The sequence below is a fragment of the Strongylocentrotus purpuratus genome, unplaced genomic scaffold, assembly GCF_000002235.5.
Source record: "Strongylocentrotus purpuratus isolate Spur 01 unplaced genomic scaffold, Spur_5.0 spur5_scaffold_1, whole genome shotgun sequence".
Classification (NCBI taxonomy): domain Eukaryota; kingdom Metazoa; phylum Echinodermata; class Echinoidea; order Camarodonta; family Strongylocentrotidae; genus Strongylocentrotus; species Strongylocentrotus purpuratus.
The window spans coordinates 643452-667295 of NW_022145594.1; the positions used below are offsets into that span (position 1 = coordinate 643452).

A 23844-nucleotide genomic window follows, 5' to 3' on the forward strand; every position below is an offset into this window, starting at 1 on the left:
TTGTCAATGTTGCTCCAATTTTTTTTATTTTTTTTTTACATTTCGAAAAGCAACCCAATCAACACCCTTAGACCTCCTGAAATTTGCAGGATTATGAGCATGAGTGAGTAAATGGGGTGATTTCCATATTAGGTAATTCATATAATGATCGCCCATACAAACATCAATAACACCAGACACCTTTATGTTGTCTTGATCATTCGTCAACATGTGATATATAAGTGTAGCTGTATCACTAATAATTCTAGTGCACTTTGTGGTATTATACAACCCTTGAATAGTATTTAGCTGATCATAGTAGTTTTTTCGCGTCTTAAGGGGCTATGTATTTAAATCCCCTACTATAATTGAATTTGAATTAAAATTATTCATAAATATTCAAAAAATGTCATAAGCAATTAATGATTCAAGCCTTGAAATCGGTGGTCTATACCAAATTTTGTTTAAAGGGTGGGTTGAGACAGAGGCGGCGGAGCGACTTTCAAAGTGGGGGGCACCAACAAAAAAGGGCACTTTCTGGAGAAAAAAAAGCACCTTCAAAGGGATATCTCAAAGTGAAAATATAAAAAATTTTAGACATTGGTCTATACCCCTATATATTGTGATTACATTATCGGAGGTGATTTCAATATTTGTTTCTGTTTATATATCTTATACGATATTGCTTAAGCATCATACTTTGCGATTGGGTGTGATGGTCTCAAAAATTCATTTGCGAGCGAGCAAAGCTAGCAAGGAAAATGTTTATGATTTATGAGCCTGTCGCAGTGCGAAAAAATTAAATCTTCTGAGGAGGAAAAATCCAATCTTGATGGGGTTATAAGCACATTCTCATAACGGAAGACTGAAAAGACCTTTTTTAAGTTACATAATTATAACATATATAACTACGAGCGAGCGAAGCGAGCGAGCTTTGGGGGAAATTGCTCTTATTTGCTTGAAATTAGGGGCACTTATCGAAAGGGTTATAACACTTATTAGCAAAGAAAAGGAGCACGTGTCAAAATATAAAAGCTAATTATTAGAGGTGAAAATGGGGCACTTCTTACATCTAAAAAAAGAGGCATGCACCAGGGATGAAAAGGAATGGGCATTTGTCGACGGAAAAGAGGCACCCACCATATTTTTATAAGGGCATTTATAAGAAGTGAAAGGGGCATTTATGAAAAAGGCAAAGGTTCCTTATTAGAAAGGAAAACGGGGCACATATCATTGTTAAAAGGGTAATTATCGGAGCTGAAAAGGGGCACTTATCGCATCTGAAAAGGGCCACTGACCATACATAAAAAGAGGCACTTATGAGAATGAAAAAGGGACACTTATGATAAAGGGAAATGTGCATTTGTTGAAAGAAAAGGGGCGTCGATCAGATGTTAATAGGAGCATTTATAAAAGATGAAAAGAGCACTTATCAGTAGGGGAAGAGGCACTTGTCAAAGTAAAACGAGTATATATTAGAATTGAATAGGGTCATTTACAAAAGATGAAAAGGGGCACTTATGAGAATAAAAAGGAACTATTCTCATAGATATAAAGGGGTATTTATGAGATGGGCTCTTTTTAAATGGGGCACTTATCATAAGGAAAGGAAAAGGAAAGGTGGCACATGTGAAAATATAAGGTGCGCTTATCCAGGTTGAAAAGAGGTAGTTATTAAAAGGGGAAGGTGCACTTTTTACAAAGGAAAAGAGGAACTCGTCAAAGCAAAAGGGGAACCTCTCAGATTTGAATAGGGCAATATTTAGAGGTGAAGGGTGCGCTTATCAAAAGTGAAAAGGGGCGCTTCTAGTACCTAAAAAGGGGAACTTACTAGAGATTAAAAAGGGCACTTATGAAAATGGAAAATGGACACTTATTGCAAACGAAAATGGGAACTTGTCAAAGGAAAACGGGTACGTGTCAAAATAAAAGGGGCACTTGTCAAAGTAAAAGGGGCACTTTTCCTAAGTAAAAAGGGGCACGTCTTACACAGTTAAAGGGACACTTTTGGGGTACTGTAAAAAGTGAGAGGGCACTGTGCCCCCTGCCCCCCCCCTCCCCCTGGGAGCGCCGCCTCTGGGTTGAGAGTTCTTTATATTTATATAATAAGGATTGCTTCTTATTCAAGCAGAGAATGATCTTCTAGAACTGTATATTGTTCATATTCAATATTATTGTTTATGTAAACGGCCACAACCTCACCATTTCGATTACGATCTTTCCGCATATTAAGCGAATAACCAGATATCGAAACTTCAGCATCATGACTTTCAGCATCGAGCCTCGTTTCTTTTAAAGCACAAACATGTATATCATTCTGGATTCAAATAGACTTCAAGTCGTCAAAAATGTTTAACAGACTCAAAATATTCAATTGCACACATCTTAGTCCCTTTTAGCATAAAGCATCGAATTATCCCTCATTACCATATTTACATGCAACTGTTTGACAAACTGTAGAGGGTGCATCTGCATACAAACCATTTGCATCATGCTCATAAAATGGCAATTCTTTCACAAGGCACCTCGGACAATCCAAAAAATGTTCAGAAAGATTATTAACATCTCTACTGGGACACGAGCACTGATAACACGAATCCACCGTTCGCAACAAGTGCATAATAGACCCTTTGCATTGCTCTTAACACATTTAGAACATAAACCACAATTATATTTCTTAACTATGAAAGGGGTCATTTGCTTAAAAGATGAATAAAAGAACACTTTTCATTACAAAAGAATACGAAAGACTATTAAGTAAACCACTTAAAGCCTACGCCGAATATAAAAGATCATTCAGTCACTATCCAATGATAAAACTGACTAGAGTTAAACGACCAGTACGTGCATTGTGACGCCCTGTAGCGTTCGATCCCTGTGTCTGACAAGGGTCAATGATCCGGTTCTGTATGCACACAACAAAAGAAAAGATAATAACGTGGACAAAAGATTTGGCCAATTAAAACTGCTTAGGAACTTGTTTGTAATGGGCGGAGGCATAAAAACCATAAACAATAGCAGTTTTACTCGTAAAAGTTGGCAATTAATTGAGTACAGTAATTGTAGTACACATTCAAGAGATGTACTAAGAAAATTAATCCGCTTTAGGTGATCTCTGTTTGTTAGAGTTTCACGTCGCTCATCACTAGTTACAACTTTGATGCGACCATCGTGATTCAAAACATGCTTTATGTCGTTTTTCAGTTTAGATTTGATTTCCCAGAATAAATCAGTCCTAAGCTTTGTAAGGTTTTCCTAATGAAATGAGAATGAACCACAATGCTTCGAATCTTGTTTGCATACGTTACATGTTGTTATGTCAGGCATGCCTCGAGCAAGCTTTCTATGTTGTCAAGAACAACCTTTGTTTAAAAAATATGCACACAATTTGAATATCAAATGTTTTGTAAACCGGTTAATTTCATAGAGTCAGTTTCGAGTCACTTTATAGTATACATAAACTCCTAGTCTTTCAGTTCTATAGCGCCACCTCACGACAAAGGCTTGATCAAGAGGAACAACATGTCTCAGTCGTATATAGCCATAATTATTTTTTTGATGTATCGGTCGGGGGGAGGGGTATATCAGTGTACCGATAGCCTATGATACCAGTAGATTTTATCAGATATACGAGACAGACAAACCATAATACTGAAATAAAGTCATACATGAAAAGAAATAGGAACGGAAGATTAAACGATGAACATCATGAATCTGAAAAGAGTCAAAAAAAGTAAATACAAGAAATAAAGAAATAAAAGAACGGTGAAACAGGGAAATACATCAACTAAGTAGGGCTCGTTAGTTCTGCTCCCCGCCCCTAACTACCCCGATTCAATTTATCTGACGACCTTCAGCAAAATGGAAGAGGGAGTTCTTTTCGAGTGTATCCATAACTATAATAGTTGTCTAATGTGGGTATCTTTTTCATCAATGCGCAGTGTTTTAGATGGTCAGTGATCGTTGTCAGTCACAGCCACGAATATCTTTTTTTGGTCTTTTATTATTTTCTTGTTCTCCATATAACACTGCATAATGACCTTGCTCTAAGTGCATCTAACACGATATCCCTGGATTCCAATCGGATATTAGAGGATGTAATCAAAGCATAGGGTCAAGGGTGTATTAAGCCATCTTTCCGTTCACAAACTGAGCTGGAACCTCCGGATATTATTTCTACCGGGGTAGAGGTAGTTTTATGTTGGGATTGGTGTATGATAGGAGAGGTGCATCAAATGAAGCAGCAAGAAGAGATTGGTAATTCCGGAGTCATATGAGAGTATTTATTATTACCAAACGTTTGAGAATCAAATCAGTCACATCATTATGAACTTCCACATATGTAAAACACAAGATGATGTGAGGGTCTTGATCTAATGGTCATCAAAAATCCTCTTTTCCATGCAGAAAGCCAGAACATGTAATTTATATACAGAAGGATACAAGTACTATAATGGTAGATTATTTTGTGTCAAAGGGACAAAGACACGAATGAGGACCACCAAAACAAAGGCATATAAATGGACCCGCCAGAACAATGGACTATACTTGGTAGTTTTATTGAAAAGGATGATAAAGATATACACTTGGCTTTTAAGTGCATCTCAAAATGGGCACCTTGTCAGGGTATATATATGAGGGTACTTAAACATTTTAATTGGTTTTGGGAAATTACTTAACGACAGTAAAAATAGTAGACATTTATTTCGAGGTTCCCAAACTCTTGTTATTGATTCGTCTTGTGAGTAAAATTATTTTCTCTTTCGCTGAGTTCGTAACGCTTATACCGGTCATAATGCATATAAACCTCGTTGTTTGACGTTTAAAGATGTGATCAAAATATAGGATAACAAAAAATATCAAACCTCGAAAATAATAGCCTTTCTCGAAGTACTTAGTAAAACGTTAACGATAGTATGTCCCTTTTCGCAGCCAACATCAAATTCTGTGGAACTTTGCAGGAATTATGAATATGTCATGTATGTCCTATCTGTGAAATTTAAACCTTAGCAGTGTCCTTATATTCAAATTAGGCAAGGAAACCGGCTTACTTGCTAGACTTCACTGGCTGACACTATTGAGTGACTGACTCACTTTTTTCTTCTTTGTAATAACATACATAAAATGAGCTGTAAAGGGTACATGAGCATTTGTCTACATCAATAACCTACTTCTTATAATGGCCAAATTAAACTGATTAAATCTTTGCGCAGCATAAAACGTACGACCATTCGGTACAATGGTCTGTGAATCAGACTATTACTTACTGGCCCTATAGCTCTTAAGTCTATTCGACAACTAATAGGCGTTTTTTCCACTTAAAGACATTTTCAAGCCCCCCTCCCCCCCCCCCTTTTTTTTTAGGGAAGTTCTAAATTGGTATTATCTTTCAAACGCTGTTGGCATTAACCTTTTCATTTTGTTTGGCCCGCAAATGGGACATAGTACCTTTAATGTAACGTATATTGGAAAGAGAATACGTAAGCTCCTCTCCCGGAAATTTGGCCACTCCCCCTTTAAAAGCACGTATACAATGTACTTTGTCTTTTACGAAGAATTGACCAATCGTGACTCGACAATGAATAATGAAATATGGCAAATACCACCCCCACCACCACCACTGCAAAAACGTAGACAACTCTAGTTGAATTAATCATATCTTTCGGATTAATTCAGTGCCAATAGAGAATCTCTTTATTTGACCTTACAATAATGTTGGCAGGATTTGTAATGGTTATATAAGCTTGCATAATAGCACATGAGAGCGATAAGTAACGGAGCTCGAAACTGAGGCTAATAGTTTAGGAGTCTTATCTGGATGAGGTTTGTATGTCATTTGTGATTGAGGAACTCATTGACCATGGACAGACTGAACCGTCTGGTGAAGCGGATCTCTATCATCATGCTATGGGCAACAATCATCATGGTGGCAGGTAAGAGTTCTATATCAACTATGAGAAAGAGAGCCGGGAGAAAGAGAGATAAACAGAGAGAGAGAGACTGAAAGAGAGAGAGAGAAAGAAAGAAAGAGAGAGCGAGAAAAGAGAGAGATAGAGATTGAAACAGAGGGAGAGAGAGAGAGAGAGATATGGATAGAAAGAGAGAGAGATTGAAAGAGCGAGAGGGAGAAAGAGAGAAAGAATAAAAAAGAGATAGAGGGAGAAACCGAGAGAGAGAGAGATTGAAAATAGATAGAGAGCGAGAGAAAGAGAAAGAGATTGAAAGAGAGATACAGAGAGAGATTAAAAGAGAGAGAGAAAGAGAAGGATAATGCCAGGAGAGAGAGAGAGAGAGATTGATTGAAAAGTTTTGTTAAGATTGCACTTTGGAGCCAAGAAGCTGATATATGGTTTGACAAACGGATCAACTTGATATGAACATGATGCTGTTTGCACAAAGTATGATATCTATAACAAAATCCATGACCAACATGACTAAGGCAGTAACAGACAAAAGGTAGAATACAGAGAAAAGGGGGTGAAGGATATTAAGTTATATTGTGAAGTGACATAAGCTAGAGTGGGTCAAAGGATGAGCAAGCAGTCCCTATGCTCAACTTGTTTGAGGCCAGAATGAGGCTTTTGTTACGCGTTTAGTTCACAACACGGTTCGTCCTCAATTTAATTCATTCAATTCAATTCAATAATGGTTTTATTAAAAAACAATGCCTCGCAGCCAAAATGCTTAATTGTGCATGTTTACATGTATACATGAGCTGCATTACATAACATTATAGTTTATGTGTTACAATCATTCATTCAAACAGTATTGGTAACATTAAACAGTATTCATGTGTAGCATTTAAAATCAACCACTATATATTATTTACATTTTTAAAATCTATTAAACTTCACAATAGTAATAACAATAATTGATCAAAAGCAATACAATACATAACATACAAGTAAGTAAAAAGCTAATTCTGTAATTATTGCACCTGTGTCTTTAACAATTCATATTCATATTCATTGAAAATTAAAAGTCAGCAAAATGTTGCTCTATGTTGCCTTTTCATCAACGGTAAGTACATAATTATAAATTGATGTCCTTTTCGTATGAACGTATTTTCGTATGAACACCGATGAACGCCGATCGTGAACTCACAAAAAAGGTGCGTTTGGGATCAGCGTTTCTCAAAAAAGGGTTATTGGGAAGCATAAACGCACAATCATTTGTAAAACAAGAGGTGGTAATACGATGCACATTATATATATTACTAGCAGGTAGCCATTATAAAATGTAAAATGTAAAATGTAAAATGTAAAACGTAAAGCAGATAATGAGATTCCTTGCCATTCAACTGGTAAATACGACAGATAAATGCAACAGTGTAAATTGTGATTCTTTCATGCATTCAACAGGTCTATTAAGTACGAAATTGAGCTATTTCTATAGCGTTTTGTTTTACAACGAAATTGACGAATTAAACCTTCTCCACAGTGAATGATCTACATCATTGTTAACAGGTAACCCATGTTTACAAATTGGGCTGTTGGCAAGAGATGAGGCAACGTTAGTACACAATAGGCCATTTTTGTGATGTAACCACATTTAATGCATAAGTGTTTGTGAAGTGCCTCAATACAAATTATTTCATTCACCTGTTAGGAATAATAGTTTTTCAATAGACAGAATGCAACTGCATGTATTAAGTGTTGCTAGGTAGGTCAAGTCATCATGTTTGTCCAACCTGGGAACAACTTATGTAATTAGTTCGGATTCTGTCTATTGAAATAATATTATTCTTATCAGGTGAATGAAATAATTTGTATGGAGGCACTTCACAAAGACTTACGCATTAAATTTGGTTACATTACGAAAATGGCCTATTGTTTGCGTCTATCTGATAGCGTCTGCAAGGAACACAATTAAAGAGCTTTGTGATAGTTCGTATATATTGATCACCTGACATGGTCCTGCATGTCCTTTTCTGAATTCGTTCCAAACTTAAGATTTGATTTTACTCGATGATTCAATATTGGGCGAATGTATCCCTTGTAAACTGTTACTAGACCACAGAAACGTAACCTGTATGTTATGAGAATACGGTGCAGTGTACTGGTGTAGTGCAATGGATACTACATGAAATTAATAAGTCATATGAACAAGATATCGTTTTCATTGAAACACATACCAAACTTGTCTCAAAAATGTCCAAAAGATGCTATGTGTGTTCACAAGACGATTGATATAAATAATTCACCAATTAGTCCGCTAAGTCCAATAATATCATGCACTGATCGAGAACTCAACCAAAAGTGATGCTGCCTGCTATAGGCACATCCTTCAAGAAGGAGAGAGACAGGGAGAGAGACACAGAGAGAGACAGGGAAAGAGAGTCATGAGAAAAGGGGTAAACAAGATGAAGAAATCAAGCATTTTAGACTACTTCAATCATAAGACGGATTGAAAAAAAACCACTACAATCATATACAAAAAGAAAGTTTAACCTTAACAGTGGAGCACTTTTAGCGGTATTTCAGAAATCCCTTCTGGTGTCAGTAGAATCAGCTGCCTCCTACGTACGCCTTCCACTGGCCAGCCAAGAGGCCCACTGGTCTATTAAAGGGATTTGGCAACATTGTTCAGATGAGAGATAGTGGTGCTAAGGTAGTGAGTTCAATGCTAGATGTACAATTAAAGATAGTCTAAAAATTGAGCGAAAACGGACCATTATTCATGGTACATATATGGGAAAACTGATCTGATCGATTCCTTTATTCTCCCAACTATATTATTACACGTTAATTACATTTTAGGTGTTTGAATGGAAATCGTCATAAAGCAATAAAATGGCTGTACATTCCATTCCAGACATTGACGTGTTGACGGATTATATATTTTTTTCATGGAAAAACGGTTGGGAAAATTCAAAAATGGTTGGGAGAATTTACTGTTGATCACTGTTAGAGGGTGTCATACATCGACCTTTTCAAAGAAAACCATAGATATCTTCGTGGTTTGAGAATTTTTTCAGTATTTTTTGCATGTCAGAGAGTTAGTACAGTAGAAGGAATATAGTATTCACATTATTTACACAAATTAAGCAATTTTTTCTTCAACCTTCAACAAATACCAAGTCACTCAAATACTATCTTCATTATTTTGCAGAGAGGATAGCTTCACCTGACTGGTAACAAAGCATGTTTATGCTTGTAAGTAAGCAAACAGGAGGCAGAAGATTTTAAGTCCTCTCCACTGCTCTATCATTGAGCCATTGCGCAAATGAGCCATCTCATTAGTCATTGTGATAAAGGAAAATAATATGTTGTTTTATTTCAATTAGGACTAACGTCTGGAACCAAGGCTGCAGCTGCTGCCGGAAGTCAGACAGGTAACGACTTTCATTTCATTTGATATAGTGCTTCCGTTTACTCTAAGCTTTTCAAACTTTAGAGGTCGAGCAGGTAAAGAGAATTACATGTTCCTCAGATCAAGCCTTTCGGGATACGTTTGAATTTTGAAGTCTAACATAGACATCATGATAATCAAACGTGATGGATATTGTAACAGAAAGGCCCTGTGTTACTGGTATTCAAACAACAATACTACTATCACTTCTGCATCTGTTACTACTAATAATAATGATGCATCTGCTCCTCCTCCTCCTGCTCATACTACTACTGATGCTACTACTATACTACTACTACTACTTTTACTACTACTACTACTACTACTACTACTACTACTACTACTACTACTACTGCTTTTACTGATTCTACTACTATACTACTAATACTACTATTACTTTTACTGATTCTACTACTATACTACTAATACTAATACTGCTGCTACTACTACTACTGCTGCTGCTACTGCTACTACTGCTACTACTACCATACTACTACTACTACTACTACTACTACTGCTGCTGCTGTTGCTACTACCATACTACTACTACTACTACTAATATTACTTTTACTGATTCTACTACTATACTACTAATACTACTACTGCTGCTACTACTGCTACTGCTACTACTGCTGCTACTACCATATTACTACTACTATACTACTACTATTACTACTACTACTACTACTACTAATTCTACTACTACTACTACTACTACTACTACTTCTACTACTACTACTATCCAGGATGTCTTAGGAGTGGAGCCCAAATTTGAAATCAATTTGAAATTGAGTGTGCTGAAATATGAAAATCATGCCGGCTCATATGTTGCTCAGTTGGGGGGGGGGGGGGGGGGGGGGGGGCTGGGGGTAGTGAGCATTTTTATTTATTTATTTATTTTTTGCTCCCAAAAATTTGAAAAATTGCAACCCCCCCCCCCCATCTCAAAAAAAAGATAAAATTTACGTTAACAAATATAAATATACACATTTTTTTCCCACTGACTACTACTACTATTACTACTACTACTACTACTACTTCTAATATTACTATTACTAGTAATACAATACAACAACTACTATTACTAATATTACTATTATTGTATTACTACTACTACTACTACTACTACTACTATTACTGCTACCATGCTACCATACTACTACTACTACTACTACTACTACTACTACTGCTACAACCATACTACTACTACTACTACTGCTACAACCATACTACTACTACTACTACTATTTCTACTGCTGCTGCTGCTGCTGCTACTACTACAACTACTACTACTACTAATATTATTATTAATAGTAGTACTATACAACAACTACTACTACTACTACCATGGGTGTCGATACTTACGTAATACCTATTCATCAGGGGGGGATGAATGAATAGATCATCCCCCCCTGATGAATAGGTATCAGTTACGGATCGACACCCATGACTACTACTACTACTTCTACTAATGTTACTATTACCAATAATACTATAAAACAACTACTACTACTATTACTATATTACTACTAGTACTACTACTACTATTAATTCTGCTACTATACTACCAATACTATTACTGCGACAACTACTACTACTATTCATTTTACTATTACTATTACTAATACTTTCTTCCTTTACACCAATGCTCTATCCTTTTCATCATTTTTAGGTAACCCGACACATGCTCTGCCGACGATTGCTCCGCCGACATTTACTCCGCAAAACGCGACAATTGCTCCGCGACATTTGCTCCGCGACATTTGCTCCGCCGACAATTGCTCCGCCGACATTTGCTCCGCCGACATATGCTCTGCCGACATTTGCTCTGCCGACATTTGCTCCGCTGACAATTGCTCCGCCGACAATTGCTCCGCCGACATTTGCTCCGCCGACAATTGCTCCGCCGACAATTGCTCCGCAAAACGCGACAATTGCTCCGGTGACAAATGCTCCTCGAACGACAGTTGCTCCGCCGACATTTGCTCCGCCGACAATTGCTCCGCCGAAATTTGCTACGCCGACAATTGCTCCGCCGACAATTACTCCGCAAAACGCGATAATTGCGCCGGTGACATTGCTCCGCCGACAATTGCTCCGCCAACAGTTGCTCCGCCGACATTTGCTCCGCCTGAAGCGACACTTGCTCCGGTGACATTTGCTCTGCCGACAATTGCTCCGCCCAAAAAGTGTCCCATAAAATACAAATGTTACTAGTACTACGACAAATGCTTCGCCGACAATATTTTTTTTTCACGGGTTATTTTCGTTTCTTTTTGTTCTTCATTTTCTGAATGCATTTCATGAAATATTGAAGATGAAATGAAATGAATGAATGTTGATGATAATAATAATAACTAGATTTGTAATACTTGTTTTGAACAAGTATAGGTGGGCTGGTCTAACTAAAATTTGAGACAAAATAAAGGGCAAATTTGATATAGCTTATTGTTTCAGCTACAACATACTTGAAGTTCAGCGTAAACGAAGCTAAAACGACAGAGATATTGCTCGCGAAAGACGGGGATGTAGAATCCAGTTTTGAGAAAAACTCATGTCCCATAGAGAATACACGCAAAATGTGAAAAATTTACATGCCTCTTTTAATCGTGAAAATACGCCCTGATGCCTTTGTCAAAATGAAAATTTGTGAAAGCTGCAATCGTAGAAGATTGTCCCAGCTAGAACATATCAAAATTTGGAAGAAAATCGATCAATATTTACAGAGATACAATCAATTTTCAAAAAATATGCTGACGTCATAATATTATGCAAATTGAAATTATGAGTTCGGAGGCCATTATGATGACGTCGTGAGTTAATTGAGGGTCAAATGAGACATGGAATCATATCTCCGATTCATACTCTATCAACATATGAAAAAAATAGGGGTCACCTTACTTTCTAAAGAGCTACAATGGATTTTGTATGGGCATGATTTTTTCCCATATATGCTATGTATTACAAGAGCTCGCACGCACGGACATGTATCTTAAACGGACACTCACCCCGTTATTTATGGTCAGAAAAAGATGAACAAGGTATCGAAATGCTTGAAAAAATGTGCTAAATATGATGACGAAGAAAATTTGGCGATTCTATTTTGCAAAATGTCAGAACGAGAGAGAACGCGCGCGCATGCGCGTGTGCGAGATTTTTTATAAAATGCTTTAAATGGCCTAAAACGTATACTAAATGATTTTGAGTTTTTTTTTAGCATTTTGAAATTTTGCGCGCGCACCGACGCGCGGACGTACGCGTACGCGAGCATTTTTTTTATCTTAAATTGACCGGACGGATATTGACCTTAATCATGATAAATATGAATGAGAAAAAACTTTTGGTTATGAAGATATGATCATGAGTTGATTTTCAGAAAATTTTACAAAATGGCGCCTAGATGAAGTCATCAGTCAAGGTCAATGTTGAAAACATTGTGCTTTGTACATATGCCTATACATATGTATGCCAAATTTGAAGGCATTTGATTGAGCCATTTTCAAGTCATCGTGCTTACAAAAAAGTGGTTAGATGTAAGAAAAATAAATAAATAAATAAATAAATAAACTAGATTTGTAATACTTGTTTGGAACAAGTATAGGTGGGCTGGTTGAACAAAAATTTGAGACAACATAAAGGACACATTTGAGATAGCTCATTGTCTCAGCTACAACATACTTGAAGTTCAGCGTAAACGAAGCTAAAACGACAGAGATATTGCTCGCGAAAGACGGGGATGTAGAATCCAGTTTTGAGAAAAACTCATGTCCCATAGAGAATACACGCAAAATGTGAAAAATTTACATGCCTCTTTTAATCGTGAAAATACGCCCTGATGCCTTTGTCAAAATGAAAATTTGTGCCAACTTCATTTGTAGAGAATTGTCTCAGCTAAAACATATACAAATTTGGAAGACAATTGATCAATATTTACAGAGAAACAATCAATTTTCCGTAAATATGCTGACGTCATAATATGCAAATTGAAATTTTGAGTTTGGAGGCCATTATGAAGACGTCATGAGTTAATTGAGGGTCAAATGAGACATGAAATCATATCTCCGATTCATACTCTATCAAAATATAGTATAGTATAGTATAGGTGGGCTGGTCTAACTCAAGTTTGAGACAAAATTAAGGCACATTTGAGATAGCTAATTGTCTCAGCTACAACATACTCAAAGTTCAGCGTAAGCGAAGCTAAAACGACGGAGATATTGCTCGCGAAAGACGGGAATGTAGAATCCAGTTTTGAGAAAAAGTCATGTCCCATAGAGAATACACGCAAAAAGAGAAAAATTGACATGCCTCCTTTAATCGCAAAAATACGTCATGATTCCTTTGTCGAAATGAAAAATCATGTGAAATGCATTTGTAGTGAATTATCTCAGCTAAAACATATCAAAATTTGGAAGAAAATCGATCAATATTTACAGAGATACAATCAATTTTCCAAAAATATGCTGATGTCATAATATGCAAATTGGAATTTTGAGTTCGGAGGCCATTATGATGACGTCATGAGTTAATTGAGGGTCAATTGAGACAAGAAATCATATTTCTAATTCATACTCTACAAAATATGAAACAAAATTTGGGGTCACCTTACATCCTAAAGAGCTACAATGGATTTTGTCTAGGCATTTTTTTGCCCATATATGCTATGTATTACAAGAGCTCGCACGCACGGACGTGTATCTTAAACGGACGCTCACTCCGTTATTAATGGTCAGAAATATGTTAAAAAGGTAGAAAAATGCTTGGGAAAATGTGCCAAATATGATAACAAAGAAAAATTGGCGATTCTTTTTTGCAAAATGCCAGAACGCGCGAAAACACGTGCGCATGCGCGTGTGTGAGATTTTTTTTTAAATGCTTAAAATGGCCTAAAACGTATGTAAAATTATTTTGAGACTATTTTGAGCATTTTAATATTTTTTTGCGCCCACTGACGCGCGGACGTACGCCCACGCCTGCGTTTTTTGACCTGAAATTGACCGGACGGATATTGACCTTAATCATGATAAATATGAATCAAAAATGGCTTTTGGTTATGAAGATGGGATCATGAGTTGATTTTCAGAAAAATTTACAAAATGGCGCCTAGATGACGTCATCAGTGAAGGTCATAGTTGAAAACGTTATTGTGTTTTGTACATATGCCTATACATATATGTGTTCCAAATTTGAAGGCATTTGATTGAGCCATTTTCAAGTAATCGTGCTTACAAAAAAGTGGTTCGAAATAAATAAAAAAATAAATAATAAAGGCAATTCTAACGAAATTATAAGGTGGTCTGTACGATATACAGCCCACCTGATAATAACGGCAATTTTAACAAAAGTATAAGGTGGTCTGTATTAGATACAGCCCACCTGATAAATAAATAAAGGCAATTCTAACGAAATTATAAGGTGGTATGTACGATGTACAGCCCACCTGATGAATAAATAAATAAGAAAGGCAATTCTAACGAAATTATGAGGTGGTCTGTACGATATACAGCCCACCTAACAATAAAGAATAATAAAGGCGATTTTAACAAAATTATAAGGTGGTCTGTATAAGATACAGCCCACCTGATAATAAAGGCAATTCTAACGAAATTGTAAGGTGGTCTGTACGATATACAGCCTACCTGATGAATAAATAAATAATAAAGGCAATTCTAACGAAATTATAAGGTGGTCTGTACGATATACAGCCCATCTGATAATAAAGGCAATTTTAACAAAAGTATAAGGTGGTCTGTATTAGATACAGCCCACCTGATAAATAAATAAAGGCAATTCTAACGAAATTATAAGGTGGTCTGTACGATATACAGCCCACCTGATGAATAAATAAATAAGAAAGGCAATTCTAACGAAATTATGAGGTGGTCTGTACGATATACAGCCCACCTGATGAATAAATAAATAAGAAAGGCAATTCTAACGAAATTATGAGGTGGTCTGTACGATATACAGCCCACCTAACAATAAAGAATAATAAAGGCGATTTTAACAAAATTATAAGGTGGTCTGTATAAGATACAGCCCACCTGATAATAAAGGCAATTCTAACGAAATTGTAAGGTGGTCTGTACGACATACAGCCTACCTGATGAATAAATAAATAATAAAGGCAATTCTAACGAAATTATAAGGTGGTCTGTACGGTATACAGCCCACCTAACAATAAAGAATAATAAAGGCGATTTTAACAAAATTATAAGGTGGTCTGTATAAGATACAGCCCACCTGATAATAAAGGCAAATCTAACGAAATTATAAGGTGGTCTGTACGATCTACAGCCCACCTGATAATAAATAAATAAATAAACAAAGGCAATTCTAACGAAATTATAAGGTGGTCTGTACGATATACAGTCCACCTGATAATTACAAAAATAACATTAGTAACACCACCAACCATAATAATCATTGTTGTCATTATTATTGTGATACTTCTTCTAGTACTATTCCTACTACATGTACTAGGAAGAAGGAGGGGAAGAGGAAGAATCTTATTGTTTAATTTTTGTATTATCGAGGCATACAAATGCACAGGGAGGTAAGAGAGGGAAAAGCAAGGCGATAAAGAGGGAGAGAGAGGGAGAGAGAACGAGAGGGGGTAGCCTATGGCCCGGGTTCAAATTCAGTTCTCTTTAATTTATGTGACCCAGTACCGATGATCATAATTTTATCTACCATGTGATTGTCATGTGTACGCCACACCGAATAGCACTAGCTTACATTTTGTTATTGTTGTCAAGAACTTATTGGCATGCAGCCAGTAAATTTTCATCATGTGTTTGATCTTGTATTGAAAAAAAAGATCAAACACATCATCATAATCTACAGAGTGCAACCAAAAAATTCTTAACAACAATTGAAATTTCTTTCAGGAAGCCTAACACTAAAAGCTGTTTTTGATTCAAAGAGCATCGTAGAGACGATGAACAAATAAGAATAATACTACATTTACTTCTATTTTCCCCGCCAAATGATACGAACGAAAAAATCAACCGAGGGTAATCAACTGTTCAACGAATTTATCATGAGTCCTTGACAAATTAATTAATACTGCTTGTCAAATATTATTGAAGAACAGCAAAGGCGAACGCGATTGTCGCTACAATTCAGAAATCATTGCTTGCATTGCTTTTCTCTCAAAATTACCGTGAGATATCAAGCTACATAGAACTATGATCGACAAAAAAGATATTGTCTTGAAAACAGTCAGAAACATTTGAACTTGAATGAATAAAACATAATGCAAATGAATAATACTAGAATGAATAGGACACAAGTTCATTTTTACAATTTCAATCATCCAGTACCAAATACGTAAGCAAAATTCGAACCAGATGTATTTAATGATAAGCTCAAAGACAATGATTCATGTCAATTGTCAATTGTCATGAGTTTATCGTCTATATAGACGTATTGCAAAAGATAATCAGAATAATAATGATCAGAATGATACCTCTACTATAAGGCCTAATTCTACATGTACTATACTACACTACTGCCATTGTAGATTATGCTGATAATACATATGATAATAATGATATGATAACAATTATAACAATACTATATACTTATACTAATCGTCATCAAAATCATCATGTTCATATTCATCATAATGATAACAAAAATAATGATTATAATAATTACAATAATAATTTATATTAACGATGATAATCATGATAAGAATAATAGTCACAATAACAAACATAACTAGACTTTAATTCGTCACTTAGACGAATTAGGTGATACGTATGATAATGGTTTACATAACAAATAATGCATTACACGATATATTATTTTGTAAAATGCTTCTCCCATTATGATCTATTCATATGTCAAGATTAAATTGTGTCTCCTTGATCATCATGGATCTAGGGAAGATAGATTGAAACAATATATGACCTTTGAACCTGTGCAGTAACCAGTTACACATTTGACTCTAATTTACATCATGAAGAACACCTTTTGACGATTTTATCTTATTCACAGAAATGAAAATGTAATTGATAAATGATTATCATCATTATGATAATGATGATCATGATGATCATGATCATGATCATGAGCGCGATCATGACATCTTATTGAAAAAATGAGGGTTGATTTAGATAGCATATAGTCTCAGCTACAACATACTCAAAAATCAACAAAATCCATGCAGAAATAACGGCGATATTGCTCACAAAAGACAGGAATGTAGGATCCAGTTTTGAGAAAAAGTCATGTCCCATAGAGAATACACGCAAAATGTGAAAAATTGTCATGCCTCCTTTAATCGTAAAAATACACCATGATACTTTTGTCAAAGATAAAAGTTGTGGAAACAGCATTTGTAGAAAAATGTCTCAGCTACAACATATCAAAATTTGAAAGAAAATTAATCCATATTTACAGAAATACAATCAATTTTCCAAAAATATGCAAACGTCATAATATGCAAATTTAAATTTTGAGTTTGGAGGCCATTATGATGACATTATGAATTAATTGAGGGTCAAATGAGACATGAAATCATATCTCCAACTCATAATCTATCCAAATATGAAAAAAATATTAGGAGTTTATATCTATTCTAGAGAGTAACAATGAATTTTATATAGGCATGTTTTTGCCCATGTATTGTGGATAAAGATAACGCAAATCCGCGCGTGCTGTCAACTTTGACGGACGCTCATTGCGTTATTAAAAGGTGAACAAGTTATCAAAATGCTTGGAAAAATGTACCAAATATGATGACAGAAAAATTTCGGCGATTCTATGTTGAAAAACGCTAGTACGCGCAAAAAACAGGCGCGCATGCGCGTGAGCATAATTTTTTCTCAAATTCTCTATATGGCCTGAAACGTATGCAAAAAAAATTTGGGATGATTTAGAGCATTTTAAATTTTTGCGCGCGCGTAAACGCGCGGACGAACGCGCACGCGCGCATTTGCGCACGTTTATTGACCTGATATTGACCGGACGGATATTGATCTTAATCGTGATAATTATGAATGAGAAATACTTTTCCGTTATGAAGATATGATCATAAATTGATTTTTACAAAATGGCGCCTGGGTGACGTCACGATGATTTTGAGTCTTTGAAAAGTCACGCAGTTCTAAGTTAGACTAAGATCTATCATCATTGAAAGTTTCATGACAATGGCTTTATTCAATCTTGAGATATCCTGCGAACAAAATCGAGGAAGAATACTAGGAATAAAAATCTTGACGAAATCAATAGGTGATACGTAGACTTCGTTACGTATCACCTAATAATTACAAAAATAACATTAGTAACACCACCAACCATAATAATAATTGTTGTCATTATTATTGTGATACTGCTTCCAGTACTACTCCTACTACATGTACTAGGAAGAAGGAGGGGAAGAGGAAGAAGCTTATTGTTTATTTTTTGTATTATCGAGGCATACAAATGCAAAGGGAGGTAAGAGAGGGAAAAGTAAGGCGATAAAGAGGGAGAGAGAGGGAGAGAGAACGAGAGGGGGAAGCCTATGGCCCGGGTTCAAATTCAGTTCTCTTTAATTTATGTCACCCAGTACTGATGATCATAATTTTATCTACCATGTGATTGTCATGTGTACGCCACACCGACTAGCACTAGCTCACATTTTGTTATTGTTGTCAAGAACTTATTGGCATGCAGCCAGTAGATTTTCATCATGTGTTTGATCTTGTATTGAAAAAAAAGATCAAACACATCATCATAATCTACAGAGTGCAACCAAAAAATTCTTAACAACAATTGAAATTTCTTTCAGGAAGCCTAACACTTAAAGCTGTTTTTGATTCAAAGAGCATCGTAGAGACGATGAACAAATAAGAATAATACTACATTCACTTCTATTTTCCCCGCCAAATGATACGAACAAAAAAATCAACCGAGGGTAATCAACTGTTAAACGAATTTATCATGAGTCCTTGACAAATTAATTAATACTGCTTGTCAAATATTATTGAAGAACAGCAAAGGCGAACGCGATTGTCGCTACAATTCAGAAATCATTGCTTGCATCGCTTTTCTCTCAAAATTACCGTGAGATATCAAGCTACATAGAACTATGATCGACAAAAAAGATATTGTCTTGAAAACAGTCAGAAACATTTGAACTTGAATGAATAAAACATAATGCAAATGAATAATACTAGAATGAATAGGACACAAGTTCATTTTTACAATTTAAATCATCCAGTACCAAATACGTAAGCAAAATTCGAACCAGATGCATTTAATGATAAGCTCAAAGACAATGATTCATGTCAATTGTCAATTGTCATGAGTTTATCGTCTATATAGACGTATTGCAAAAGATAATCAGTATAATAATGATCAGAATGATACCTCTACTATAAGGCCTAATTCTACATGTACTATACTACACTACTGCCATTGTAGATTATGCTGATAATACATATGATAATAATGATATGATAACAATTATAACAATACTATATACTTATACTAATCGTCATCAAAATCATCATGTTCATATTCATCATAATGATAACAAAAATAATGATTATAATAATTACAATAATAATTTATATTAACGATGATAATCATGATAAGAATAATAGTCACAATAACAAACATAATAATTACAAAAATAACATTAGTAACACCACCAACCATAATAATAATTGTTGTCATTATTATTGTGATACTGCTTCCAGTACTACTCCTACTACATGTACTAGGAAGAAGGAGGGGAAGAGGAAGAAGCTTATTGTTTATTTTTTGTATTCATTCATTCATTTCATTCATTTTTATTTTTTCATTTCCAACAAAATACAATACATAATAACGAATACAATGTAAAATGTATACAAAACATAGTTACATTGGTAATAAACAAATCTTAATAATAATTTATACATTTTAGGAAGACAAAAAATGAATTTTAAAACTTAATTGCATTAATATTTTGAGAAAATGGAGAGGTCCACTGAAAAGCAAAGCTTGTAAATTGTGGACCCCTCAGATAATAATGAGTGTGAACAAAATATTGAATACATAATCAATTAAAGAATAATAGTGGCCAACAGAGAACATTTATTAAAACACGTAATGACTGTAAACAAGAGAGTATTATCGAGGCATACAAATGCACAGGGAGGTAAGAGAGGGAAAAGCAAGGCGATAAAGAGGGAGAGAGAGGGAGAGAGAACGAGAGGGGGTAGCCTATGGCCCGGGTTCAAATTCAGTTCTCTTTAATTTATGTGACCCAGTACCGATGATCATAATTTTATCTACCATGTGATTGTCATGTGTACGCCACACCGAATAGCACTAGCTTACATTTTGTTATTGTTGTCAAGAACTTATTGGCATGCAGCCAGTAAATTTTCATCATGTGTTTGATCTTGTATTGAAAAAAAAGATCAAACACATCATCATAATCTACAGAGTGCAACCAAAAAATTCTTAACAACAATTGAAATTTCTTTCAGGAAGCCTAACACTAAAAGCTGTTTTTGATTCAAAGAGCATCGTAGAGACGATGAACAAATAAGAATAATACTACATTTACTTCTATTTTCCCCGCCAAATGATACGAACGAAAAAATCAACCGAGGGTAATCAACTGTTAAACGAATTTATCATGAGTCCTTGACAAATTAATTAATACTGCTTGTCAAATATTATTGAAGAACAGCAAAGGCGAACGCGATTGTCGCTACAATTCAGAAATCATTGCTTGCATTGCTTTTCTCTCAAAATTACCGTGAGATATCAAGCTACATAGAACTATGATCGACAAAAAAGATATTGTCTTGAAAACAGTCAGAAACATTTGAACTTGAATGAATAAAACATAATGCAAATGAATAATACTAGAATGAATAGGACACAAGTTCATTTTTACAATTTCAATCATCCAGTACCAAATACGTAAGCAAAATTCGAACCAGATGTATTTAATGATAAGCTCAAAGACAATGATTCATGTCAATTGTCAATTGTCATGAGTTTATCGTCTATATAGACGTATTGCAAAAGATAATCAGAATAATAATGATCAGAATGATACCTCTACTATAAGGCCTAATTCTACATGTACTATACTACACTACTGCCATTGTAGATTATGCTGATAATACATATGATAATAATGATACGATAACAATTATAACAATACTATTTACTTATACTAATCGTCATCAAAATCATCATGTTCATATTCATCATTATGATAACAAAAATAATGATTATAATAATTACAATAATAATTTATATTAACGATGATAATCATGATAAGAATAATAGTCACAATAACAAACATAACTAGACTTTAATTCGTCACTTAGACGAATTAGGTGATACGTATGATAATGGTTTACATAACAAATAATGCATTACACGATATATTATTTTGTAAAATGCTTCTCCCATTATGATCTATTCATATGTCAAGATTAAATTGTGTCTCCTTGATCATCATGGATCTAGGGAAGATAGATTGAAACAATATATGACCTTTGAACCTGTGCAGTAACCAGTTACACATTTGACTCTAATTTACATCATGAAGAACACCTTTTGACGATTTTATCTTATTCACAGAAATGAAAATGTAATTGATAAATGATTATCATCATTATGATAATGATGATCATGATGATCATGATCATGATCATGAGCGCGATCATGACATCTTATTGAAAAAATGAGGGTTGATTTAGATAGCATATAGTCTCAGCTACAACATACTCAAAAATCAACAAAATCCATGCAGAAATAACGGCGATATTGCTCACAAAAGACAGGAATGTAGGATCCAGTTTTGAGAAAAAGTCATGTCCCATAGAGAATACACGCAAAATGTGAAAAATTGTCATGCCTCCTTTAATCGTAAAAATACACCATGATACTTTTGTCAAAGATAAAAGTTGTGGAAACAGCATTTGTAGAAAAATGTCTCAGCTACAACATATCAAAATTTGAAAGAAAATTAATCCATATTTACAGAAATACAATCAATTTTCCAAAAATATGCAAACGTCATAATATGCAAATTTAAATTTTGAGTTTGGAGGCCATTATGATGACATTATGAATTAATTGAGGGTCAAATGAGACATGAAATCATATCTCCAACTCATAATCTATCCAAATATGAAAAAAATATTAGGAGTTTATATCTATTCTAGAGAGTAACAATGAATTTTATATAGGCATGTTTTTGCCCATGTATTGTGGATAAAGATAACGCAAATCCGCGCGTGCTGTCAACTTTGACGGACGCTCATTGCGTTATTAAAAGGTGAACAAGTTATCAAAATGCTTGGAAAAATGTACCAAATATGATGACAGAAAAATTTCGGCGATTCTATGTTGAAAAACGCTAGTACGCGCAAAAAACAGGCGCGCATGCGCGTGAGCATAATTTTTTCTCAAATTCTCTATATGGCCTGAAACGTATGCAAAAAAAATTTGGGATGATTTAGAGCATTTTAAATTTTTGCGCGCGCGTAAACGCGCGGACGAACGCGCACGCGCGCATTTGCGCACGTTTATTGACCTGATATTGACCGGACGGATATTGATCTTAATCGTGATAATTATGAATGAGAAATACTTTTCCGTTATGAAGATATGATCATAAATTGATTTTTACAAAATGGCGCCTGGGTGACGTCACGATGATTTTGAGTCTTTGAAAAGTCACGCAGTTCTAAGTTAGACTAAGATCTATCATCATTGAAAGTTTCATGACAATGGCTTTATTCAATCTTGAGATATCCTGCGAACAAAATCGAGGAAGAATACTAGGAATAAAAATCTTGACGAAATCAATAGGTGATACGTAGACTTCGTTACGTATCACCTAATAATTACAAAAATAACATTAGTAACACCACCAACCATAATAATAATTGTTGTCATTATTATTGTGATACTGCTTCCAGTACTACTCCTACTACATGTACTAGGAAGAAGGAGGGGAAGAGGAAGAAGCTTATTGTTTATTTTTTGTATTATCGAGGCATACAAATGCAAAGGGAGGTAAGAGAGGGAAAAGTAAGGCGATAAAGAGGGAGAGAGAGGGAGAGAGAACGAGAGGGGGAAGCCTATGGCCCGGGTTCAAATTCAGTTCTCTTTAATTTATGTCACCCAGTACTGATGATCATAATTTTATCTACCATGTGATTGTCATGTGTACGCCACACCGACTAGCACTAGCTCACATTTTGTTATTGTTGTCAAGAACTTATTGGCATGCAGCCAGTAGATTTTCATCATGTGTTTGATCTTGTATTGAAAAAAAAGATCAAACACATCATCATAATCTACAGAGTGCAACCAAAAAATTCTTAACAACAATTGAAATTTCTTTCAGGAAGCCTAACACTAAAAGCTGTTTTTGATTCAAAGAGCATCGTAGAGACGATGAACAAATAAGAATAATACTACATTCACTTCTATTTTCCCCGCCAAATGATACGAACAAAAAAATCAACCGAGGGTAATCAACTGTTAAACGAATTTATC

At 35.1% G+C, this 23844-nt stretch overlaps 1 protein-coding gene across 1 annotated transcript in view; it reads left to right on the forward strand.

Annotated features, from left to right (window-relative positions):
- Positions 1-5599: 5599 nt before the first annotated feature.
- The window catches only part of LOC100888201 (tolloid-like protein 2), a 39709-nt gene continuing 21464 nt past the window's right edge, over positions 5600-23844 (forward strand). Inside the window, exons 1-2 of the mRNA XM_030977156.1 lie at positions 5600-5912; positions 9266-9313. Of these exons, the coding sequence (XP_030833016.1) occupies positions 5840-5912; positions 9266-9313 (121 nt within the window). The 5' untranslated portion in view covers positions 5600-5839. The remainder of the gene's footprint in view (positions 5913-9265; positions 9314-23844) is intronic.